Source organism: Penaeus vannamei, chromosome 2 (assembly GCF_042767895.1).
Source record: "Penaeus vannamei isolate JL-2024 chromosome 2, ASM4276789v1, whole genome shotgun sequence".
NCBI lineage: Eukaryota > Metazoa > Arthropoda > Malacostraca > Decapoda > Penaeidae > Penaeus > Penaeus vannamei.
The window spans coordinates 29,839,720-29,851,300 of NC_091550.1; the positions used below are offsets into that span (position 1 = coordinate 29,839,720).

An 11,581-nucleotide genomic window follows, 5' to 3' on the forward strand; every position below is an offset into this window, starting at 1 on the left:
CTTTCTCAAATAAATGTGGATATTCCTGTTTGTGGTTGAGCAAATGTAAATACGCACATGTATGTTTATCCCAAATAGTCAGCCCTCAAACATCAGGACAGACTGAGGACCCCGAGGGGAATCAGTGTAGTGATTTTGGGAAAAGCTACCAGGTCTGTGGCACATTGTTAGGTCTGCAGCTCTTGATCAGGTTGATGGCTTGTTAGTTTTTGAACCCGAACCATTCTTTCCTAATTGCCTTATTATTAAAACAGTAGTATTTCGAAACCTAGTCTCAAGTCATTTGGATATAGAAGGAATCTAAAACTCTGGGTATCCTTGGGGCTAATTTTCGCTTCACCATGCCTCTATTTGTAAACAGTGCTATGGGGAGGGACACAGAGATGGAGAGGAATACACACTATTTTAGATAGCATAATAGATAGTCATAAATAGTACTAGTACATCTGCTTCAAACTCATTTATTGTGAAATGCAGAAAATATCCACTGCATATTACTGCATAGAAATATATTTTTAAAAATGTATTCTTATGAATTGGAGGATGTCTCTTGGTAAAAGATACCCTGTTTTTTGGAATGGATTATTCCTTTATAGTTAGTGCTTCTTCCTGGTTTTCCATCACATTTGACTCATTGAAGAATTATGTAAATTATATCCCTCCACATTTGATAAAATGATTAAGTATTGCATTGCACTGTGAGTTAGGGAAAAATTGGGATTTTTACACTGCAAAATGAAAAGAAAATGCTAAAATAGCTTTAAAATGGGTTTGTGTAAACTGTGGGAATGGGGGCCATGTTTCACATGTACAATTGCAGTTTATGATTTTGCTGGAAGGTCCAGGGTTATTTTACCGTTTATGACAATTGGGACTTCCCAGACATTATTTATATCATCAGATATGTTCTCGTGCGACAAGAACGAATATTTCCGTAGCAATCACAACCCACAATCATGATGTGTTAAGTCCTGATATTAGGGGAGGGTGTGAAGTATATTGGGGAAATTAAGCTGTAATAAGAATACATAATAGAAATGCATAAGACAGCACAGAAAATGCTTAAAATCTGCTAATGATACTTTACAGACGTCTGTCGTATTTTAAAGTCTAGGGACTGACACACCAACTTTAAGAAAAACATGGGAACCCAACTCCTTACGTTAAATTCTACGGGAATTCGTACCACTCATCACGTCCTGATCAATAAAGCACACCTAATTCCATGTCACAAACTTTATTAAACCATCTAATTTGCCCGGACTAGGCATATCCATTGGGAATTCCATAACGGGACGGTTGATGGGCCGGAAACATTCTTTTCACCTTGGTATACACGGCAAGATAGAGCTGTATTCATATCTTAAAAAATAAACCAGACACCTTCATATCTTGAGATGCCAAACTCTCTTGTCTCTTCTGTCTATTATATGGATGGCTTGTTTTCTGATCACTTTTTCCGTAATTTTACGGGTTCACATTTTTAAACTGTGATAGTTACTAAGGTCTATTTCTTCTACATAGCTGCTATGTAAGTTTCTACTAAGGACCCGAAATAGACACAACACTGAAATTGAAACAATCCTTACTGGTGTTTTGTTGAAGAATGGCGGTCGTGAGGTCTTGAAAGTCGCAGTGGAAAGGGCAAATCCAGATTAGGTTTTTGTAAATAATAGCATAAAACTAACAGAACATGTTTGAGAGTTTCCTAAAAATGAAGGAATGCATAAAGTACATGAATTAGGAAAATCAGACATTGATATTTATAAAATGGTCTTCATAAGTGCTTAGTAATATATAAACTATTTAAGAGAGCCCAGGAATGAGTTCAGCGGTTATAGTGTTGTTTACAATCGTGATGTAAACATGGCAAAGAACTTATTGGCAGATCTCTTTTCTTTGTCATGCATCTCTTTTATTTTCGCGTTGCGCACTTTATGCCATAGTGTCTTAAGGCCGTGTCACACTAGCATTTTTTCCGTCAATTTTTTGAGAATTTTATTTAACATAAATACAGACATTCTTGAATATAGCTCTTGATTTGACTTTGCTTGGCTGAAAAAGTTAACGGAAAGGATTTCAGACGGAAACGATCAATATCGTCTGACTGGAGAATCGACAATACGCTAAAAAATGGACAAAATTTCAGGAAATTGTCTAAAAATTGACGGAAAAAGTGCTAGTGTGACGGCACCTTTAGTTTACGTCAAGGTAATCATTCCATGCCCTGATTCTTATCCACTGTAAATTTACTAAGTCTGGAAATATTTTTTGCCTGATTGACGTATAATACATGCATTAAATTACAATTGAATAAGAGCAACTTTTGAATATGAAAATGTATTTTGTAAGTTTAACTGCTGATTCTATCAATTGCATGTTTACAGCTTCGTTAATTGTGACCAAATTGACTAAGTTTGGTGATTACCATCAAATAAGGAAATAGTTCAATATATATACTTGTCATAATATGTAATATGGAACTTGTTTGTCTTAGCCTGAACACCAAATATTGTTGAGGCTGTGGTGGTTACTTCATGCCATACATTTTAAAACAATACTCATTAGTACATGAATTGTGGTTGTATGCAATAAACAATGAACTTGCACCAAACCAGTAATAATTTTCAGTAATACTGTAATACAGTGAACCCTCGTTTTTCATGAGGGTTACGTTCCAAAAAGAATCCGTGATAGGCGAAATCTGTGAAGTAGTAATCTTTATTTTTTTACAATTATTATACACCTAAATAATCTACAATACATTGAAACCAAAGAACAAAACCTTTTTACAGGCCCAAGCATTTGTTTAACAAATAAAAGTACTGTATAAATAAATGTTTTTTACAAATTACTACTGTATTATACTGTGAAATAATGATTTCAATCATCAATACGAACTGAAGGCTTCATGGGTTTTAGAGAAAATTTGCAAACTTTAATTTGGCAAGCTGTTTTACATACATGTACATATTAAACCGTAACGTTATTGACACAGGTCAAGATGCGGACTGTTTAGCCAATCAGAATGCAGAATACAATGCACAATGCAAATCCTTGAAGCAGCGAGAACGTGAAAGGTGAACCGCGTTATAGGGAGGGTTCTCTGTATAATATATATTTGTTTATCATGCTAATTTAATTGTATTCGCCTCTGTTATTCACTGTCGTGCATCCTCAGCATGGTAGTATATACCTAGTGATAGATGTGTAAACTGCGACTTGTAAAATTTTTAATATAATATTTTTTCTCGTGCACCTTCTGAGTGGGTAGGCATACTGAATGTTTTTTCTTGGCGAGTGCACACCTTTCCTAAATAAATAGTTGTGATTGGTCAGAACTATTTCCATTTCCAAAAGTTAGCTAGCATTTGTTGTTTGTAAAGTGTAAACTGCTAATTCGCCAATAACTGCTATAACACAAAGAACATATTCCATATTTTTTCGTATATCAAGTATATTATATTGCTGTTTCATGTGAAGTGTCTTCTACATTGTGTGAAGTTATTTGACCGTGTTAAGATGTCCATAGTTAGTATATTAACAGAAGTATATTATACAGTGTATATTTGAAATTGTATAGAATAAAGGTTTTGATAATCAACAATGAAGGTTTAGTCACTTCTTACCTGATCATTTATCCACTCAGAAGTACTGTCCTCTTCTGGAGGAATTGGGACAGATGGGAACCTCACTTGCATTCCTACTATAGGGTGCTGCCTTGAGAAAAAAAAATTATGATGGGAGGTATTAGATAAAGTAATATAAGGGCACTGAAACAGGTACTGATTAATATACATGGATGGACACTGGGATGTCTCACCCAGTCCTTCATATCCCTCCCGCCTTTTGATATTCTGTCTGTGGATATGTTGGAAGTGTGAAACTACAAAGTACTCTAAAGGATTAATGAGCAGCTGCTCATATCCATGATCTTTTAAACTATGGTAGGCACAGGGTTCATACAGGTCCTGGAAAATCACGGAAATTAAAATGGAAATTCCCAGACTGAGAATATCATGGGATTTTGTTTTCAAGAGTGGATGATACTGTGCTGAGACCACTGCCAACAAATGGCAGCACAAGTTTCTTTTTAGCCTTGCTCAATATCACCAAAGACCTACACTTGACCAAGTTGTCTCCCTCTCTTGTACTTCCTTTGCACAAGCTTTTTGTCAATCTCAGTGATTGCACCAACATTTTGTGACTGATTTAAAGTTACTTAAGAACATAAACTTCAATCTGCACTGCTTTGTTTAGACATGCCAATGCATTTAATGATGATTTCATGATCCCAATGCTTGGTTTGGTCTTAGCTATTTTTTCATGGGTCACAAAATACGTGTAAATCTTCATGATATTTAGAAGGTAAATTGCAAGCTGAGCAAGTTAACAAACTGGGCTTTACACAGTGCTACTTAATTTTTTTCAAATGCTTTGCTGCCATCACATGGCCCAAAATATGGACATAAGGGGACCGTCCCTGAGAGAGGGGGGTGGAGGGGGTTAAATTAAGATAGTTAGCGTATAGTATAGGTACATGGATGAGGAAACTACCAAACGAGTATTAACCGCCTGCTATGGCTCGTTGTCTTGCAGCCGGCGTGCGAGTCCCTCAGCACCCGGAGAGGTACGTCGCTATTGAGCGCCCAGGTACACCTATGTGGACTTTTGCTTGCGGCAATCGTGCATAAGTCATTTAATTATGATATTGCGCATAGATATGAGTTCGTGAATGTTCAAGGAACACTTTTATACCAATATCAGGAAAAATTTATATCACCGTGATTTATGACGAAATATTTTGTGAAATATATCTAAAAAAAATGTATGTTTTGTGTCCTTTTACACACGAAATATGCTTTGATCGAGACTCCCTGGTAATATGTTTTAGTTTACGTGGTAATATATATGTATATCACATACGAAGCACTAATGTTTAAAAATAGCCTTATAAGGAAGGATTGAAATATTTCCGTTACATTTCGCTCAACTGTCGGTACATCACAGCAGGGGGCAATTTGAATTGATTTAAAATTGGTAGTTACCGTTGTAAAGACCAATTCAATACGAATGTTAGCTAAATGTCGGATTTTTAAACTTCGGATGTATAAGCGAGATACAGATTATTTCATTTTGAAATGATAGTACTCTGTAATACCTGCTCTGAAATAAAAACTATATGGAATTTTGAGCTCGGTTGTATGCGTAGTCTTCGTCTGGCATTCAAAAAGCTATCGCATCCGTTTCGTGCGTTCCCGATAAAAATGAGTATGTTTAGACGTTACCGTAAGTCTTAGGCACCATAAATTGGCAAATATCCCACAACACCTAGGCGTCTGCATGATTTTATGCACTTCTTAGTAAAGATAATGGATGCAAATGGCTAATCATAAACTTTACACTTGTTCTCCTTTGCAGTCTGTTAATATTGACAATTATCAAAGAAAATGGGTATGAGAGGGATAACTAATAAATTTTATTATTTAGATATGAAAGTCAATGTAGGCCTACTAAATGATGATGATTAATCTTTTTAACTTTATGTGCGTGCGTTCACGTACACATGATCCTCCTCGAAAATTATAAACACCCAGTGACCATCTCCCCCTCCCCCCCCCCCTGTGTGAGGCATGGGGAATATTCAATGACTTTCGTAAGTTCTCAAATTCAATGTACTAAATTCATATGCTTTTGAAATTCTCAAAATTGAACCACCATGTTGTCTTCATGCCAGGACTTTATAATTAGAATGATTTTGTACTAATGTTGCCATCCACAGTTCCCCATTTCTCAAAAAAAAAAAAAATAATAATAATAATAATAAATAAAAAATAAAATGAAAAATAAAAAACATAATTAAAAAAAAAAAGTTTTTTATCTGGTTTAGATTAGTTGTCTATGGTAAAATGCAATTATTAAGCTTTTCACACGAAAATATCAACTTTTATGAACAACGAAAAAAAAAAGAAAAAAAAGTGACATACCTTTACAGAATAGCGTCCCTATTGAACATGAAAATTCCTATTGACTTGGTAATCATTGCATTGCAAAGTACACTAAATAAGCGTTTTTTTTATATATAATATCATTAGATTCAGAGAAAAATAACAGATAACGAACTTTGGCAAGGTGCCAAATACAAAACGCCGTAGCTCCGCCATTTTTTTATGAATCTTCAGTACATCCCAACTCACGTAATTTTCATGCGATCCAAATGCAGTTTGTTGCTTTCACTAGAGCCTCGGCGTCCCATAGCCATGTAAAAGGCCGATTTTTGAATTTTTGCCTTAATCAAAAAATAATAATATTTTAATGCTGAAAAAAGAATTCAAAAATAGTTCTCTATGTCAAGCTGCCCCCCGCAAAAAAAAAAAAGGAAATTCAAAATTCGGCCTTTTACATGGCTATAGGCTAGAGTTGATCTAACACAAGTATTTTTGGGGGAATATTCTGTAAAGAGCTCTGATAGTTGGGATGTACCGAAGACATACCAAAAAAAACAACGATTTTTTTCGACTTTTTTGGGGGTGCCCCCCCCCCCAATGGGGGAGCAAAGTTAAAATTTATATATATAACGGAGCGCAATTCTTTACTCTATAGCATGCAGAAAGAATCAATCAGTTATCTCTAACCGATATTTTTTTATGATGTATAGAGTAGGGAAAGGTGGCCATTCTCAGGGACGGTCCCCATAAGCCTACATGAGTGGACATGGAGTGAACTCTGTCTCCCCTTTACAGCGTTATTTTATCTTTTTGGCCATGGGCAATTTTAACTTTTATGTCATTTTTTAATGTCTATATTTGTCATTTGATAGCAATATTCAGATGGCAATAGACTGTTTTCTTTGCATGGACTCTATATCTCTAGGTAATCTACAACTCGTGGCAATATCAATAGCTACAGCAAACATTTTGTTAAATTACATAATGTTACTGATATTTAAAGAACACTTCATAATATTCCCATTTCTGTAGTAATGCTGTTGGTGGGAATAGGATTCTGAGCATGGAAATAACATCGTGTTTTGGTTCTAGCACTCTTCCAGTCATGGCTCTTAGTCATTACATTCCACACTTGTGTATTGATGAAGATAGTGCAAAAGCCTCTTCCTAATTGTCAAGTGAATCTAAGCACCCTCCTAAAGCTCTGGACACTTGTGGCGAGTCATTACCCTGCCTCCAACCAGAATGTTCACAATGGCAAGTTTGTATCACCCCCTCCAAAATTACCTGTTATTTAATGTTAACCCCACCCACCCCTCAAGCTAAATTTTTTCACGACTTTCACATCATCCGGATGTTGGGGTTAACTGATGTATCAACGTACTGTCACTATCATGTGTAGCATGTATGGTATAAACAGAAAATTATATTTAAGAGTATCGAATGTGCTTATACCATTTGCTCGGTGGTATACACTATTAGGTTAGATTTTTAAAAACTGCCTTCAAGTTGTCTTGGAATCCATGTTCATTGTTATTTTCTCCTAGTTGTATGTTAATCACTCCTACCAGATTATATTATCTAAAATCTAAAACTTATTTCAGAATACAGTTACGGAGGTGGATATGGGAGTGGAGGTAGTGGTGGGGCAGGAGGTAACTACGCAAGTTATGGAGGGGCATCAGGAGCTGCTCCACCGCCTGCGACCTCCTATCCTCCACAGCCACAGTATGGTGGGTACTCAGCTCCACCTCCACAGGGATACTCACAGGGCCAGGCCCCATATGCAGCACCACCAACTTATGGTGCCCCACCGCCACAGCAAGGTTTGTATTTTTTTTTTTTTTTTTTTCTTTTTTTTTTTTCTTTCTTTCTTTCTTTGACTTATTGATGACATATTTGATAAATACACTCTTCAAAAATGGTTTACTGAATTTTAATCAATCAATAAACAATGTATGCATGTAGATATTAGAATGTTGTTTACTCTTAGGTGGCCAAGGCGCTTCCTATGGTGGCTATGGGCAGCCGCCACCAACACAAGCCCCTGCCCAGCCACCCACTGGCAGTGCTGGATACAGTAGCTATGGCGGACAATCACACGGTTATGAACAAAACAGTAATTACAATTCTGGAAGTTATGGACAGACACCTGCAAGCAATTATGGTGGTCATCAGAGTAGTACTTATGGTAGTCAGCCTAGTACAAACTACTCTACTCCACCATCCCAGGGAAATTATGGAGGGCCACCACCACAAGGAAGTTATGGTGGTGGGCCTCCCCCTCAGGGAAATTATGGGGGTGGCCCACCCTCAGGGGGAAACTTTGGGGGACAGCCAGGATATGGTGGTCCACCACCCTCCAATGGAAGTTACGAGGGACAAGGTGGTGGATACAACAGTAAGTCTGAATACAATATTACAGTTGCATTTTTACTTTTCAGGAGTATGGCACTGACAAGACTGATATCTGACTCGACCTTATTTTTGACCTTCTGTAGTAGATGAGATAATCAAACCGAGTTGTGACATAGGGATTAGAAAACACATGGAACATATGAAGTCATTGAGCTCCAAATTGATTCTAAACGAATTGATAACCTTTTCACAGAATTGAATTTGATACTACGTTCACGTGTTACATGTGTGCAAGAAGGCTTTTATTTCATAGGTCATCTTGTCTATTGTTCACTAATTGAGGATGATAATTTAATTGATAACCAGGCTTTATTGTGTCTATGCAGTTGTCATTTTTTCTGAAGCTGAGATTGGTTAGAGGTTGGAGGGGGGAGATGTGGTTTTGATGATCTCCCATTGACCGTTTTAAGGTTGTGTCCCAGGGTTCTGTACAAACATACATGTATGTACTAATGCAGACTGCTGAACTTTTCAAGGTGGTCTAGGCATGGCTCCTCCCCCCCTGTCAGCCCCTCCAGGCTGTGGTGGCATGTACGGGTCGCCGCTGAAGCAGTCCCCGGCTCCCATTCCTAGGTAAGTTTAACCAGCGCTAGACCACTTAGAGGGTGTTGATAGTGTGATAGTCTTGCTCACAGAGTTGAGAGATCTGAGGGTTTCAACATGGTTGTAACAAAATGTTGTAATGGGATGAGTCGTGAAGTACCCTTTTTTATTGTGCTTTGTGCATATTGGTGTGTTTTTAATTTCAAAAATACAGGAAAAGATTAATATTGGTCATTATGGTAAATTATGAGACTTGTGTTTCATCTGTGGTATATAAGGTTTACAATTAAAAAATATTCTGAGAGGTTGTATATGTTACAGATACTTATTACCTTTTTAGTTTTCCTGACAGGTTTTTCGTATCCCTATGTAAGAATGGGAACTGCGGGAAAGCAAGAATTGGTTTTTAAATATTGCATATTTTCCTTGATTCGAAGTGACGTTAATAGTTTAGTGTGGAAAATTTTAAGGTAATAGAAAATGAAAATATTGCCTGCAAGGGTTCTTGGTGATATTGTTGAACGTATGGTCATGTGTATCAGAAGCAAGTCAAAGAAATGGATTCACAACTAGTGTTCCAAGTTCCTGTAGAGTGAAAGTGTCCATGCTTCAATTTTTTCTCAATGATTTGATCTATTAAAGTGCATAATAGGCAGGGCTTATTTGATCAGTATGGAAAGGAACACTAGAAAAAAAAAAAATTGTGTAAGGCATTTTGAATCCATTGGTTTTGCATAATGAAGGAGAGTGAAGGCTAGAAGACAATAACCTGTGTGGTGATGGTGAGAGTAAGAATGAGGCAGCTGATTGGCCAGAGGCAGAGTTTGCAGGAAGAAACCCAAGTAATCCTGTTGAGGACATCACCAACCTTCCCTTGATGTCTGTTCGCCTGTAAATCCAGCAGACTTATACCCGACTTTCAGCTCAAGAGTTTACTCTGCCAGGTGACAAGCAGGTCTTGATGCCATGTGGTTATCACACATGTGTGTCTATGCCTTCTATTATGCCTTACAGTTAACGTGACTCAAAAGTTGAATGAATGTATTAACCATGTATGCACTGGAATGCTTGTTACTCTGGAATCTAAGTCACTTTTTATCGACCTGACCTTGACTTCCTTGACTGACTGACTGCCTGACAATTAGACAACATCGTGCCAACAGAGCTGCTGATGTCAAAAGGTCTCCTTACAGGCGAGATCAAGGGAGAGGTTATTGCAAAGGTAACAGCACCATCAGGTGCTTGTGGTTTTTCATCAGTTTTGCAAATGTAGACCACTTTCTGTTGTAAGACCTCACTTCTGGTGTCAGCATTATTATTATTATTATTATTGTTATTATTATTATTTTGCTGTAATAAAAGTGAGGGCTTTACAAGAAGGATGTACACTGGTCTCATACTGGACCCATGATTTAGCCTTAAATTGCATGGTTGTTCTTTTGTTGTCATTAATAATGGGTTCAGCTGAGATTTTTGTATGGTCTCTGCATAACTGTTTAGCCTCAACTGTATGATATTCATATTGTTTGAGAAAGTAGCATACTTTAATGTGTATGGTGAACTTTATTTGAATTGTCTATTATCAAATATCAGTTGAGGATAAACTGTTTTAGACTTTCGAGTGTATGAATAGAATATCACACTGGCACATAATCTTGTTATTGTCTGCCCATACATTCTTCTTGATAATGTAAGTTCTATGTCAAGAGTATTAGTATCAGTTTTGAGGAGCTTGCTGTGAGATAAAATCTAAAATGATGGGAGGTGCAAACAAACATGAGCAGTGGAGTTTTGCAATAAATTTGTCCTAGTAGATACATCTGTTGAGATTATCAGGGGTAGTGAATGCTCAAAATGTGTGTTATGTTGCATTCATGGGGGAGTAATGGAATGATAGTATTGCACTGTAAGAAAGGATAGATATACATTGTATACAATGGTTTATATTTATATATATACAGAAATAGCCTTCGAGTAAAAATCTTTCTAAATTGTGTACAGAATTGTACCAAACAGAAAGGGTCGATATGAATTTTTCTTGGTGTTTTTAATTTGATATGCAATATATTGTTCCTTCAATTTAGATTTTGAAGAATAAATTTTCCCTCTATGAATAAAACCGGCAAAATCATTTTGCTTGTGAGTAAGCACATTTTTTTGTCTTGTTGATTATAAGTACTAAGCAGTTGGTACCTTTACTGAAGTGTACTTTACTTTTGTTGTGTGTACTGGAATCAAAACAGAAAAGTATACTAAAGGGCGGGTCAAGGTGCAGTTTGTTTTTGATAAAGAACAATAAAAGTTTGCACAAAGTTTTAAGGTAAAGGTTCTTTTAACAGACTTGTGTGTGGTGTACATATATTTATTTTAATATATAGTATTCCTTGAGTTCTGATACAAAAGAAAAAATGGTTTTATGGATAGTGTTTGTGTGGAAATAAGATATTCATATATTCAGGCATTTTATATCCTTAGAGTAGGTAAAAACCTGATAGTTGAAAGTGGTATTTGGCCTTGTAGATGTAAGAGAGAAGCTTAACTTTGGCTGAATACTGCATGTATTTAATCTGGAAAGAATTGTTACCAGAGTAAAGCCTATGATTGACCTAAGTGTAATAAGCATATTTAAGCCGAGTTAAGTTATCCATATTTTACTTTAATGTACTGTATTT

General features: G+C 36.5%; 1 protein-coding gene across 2 annotated transcripts in view; it reads left to right on the plus strand.

The window, feature by feature from the left end:
- LOC113803030 (protein tfg-1) overlaps positions 1–10,065 on the plus strand; it is a 10,662-nt gene extending 597 nt beyond the window's left edge. Inside the window, exons 2-4 of one of the 2 annotated variants that reach the window (XM_070131776.1) lie at positions 7,553–7,774; positions 7,942–8,349; positions 8,843–10,065. In XM_070131776.1, the coding sequence (XP_069987877.1) occupies positions 7,553–7,774; positions 7,942–8,349; positions 8,843–8,943 (731 nt within the window). In that variant the 3' untranslated portion in view covers positions 8,944–10,065. Of the gene's footprint in view, positions 1–7,552; positions 7,775–7,941 lie in introns of both variants that reach the window. The other variant, XM_070131765.1, reaches the window with a different exon arrangement.
- Positions 10,066–11,581: the final 1,516 nt, after the last annotated feature.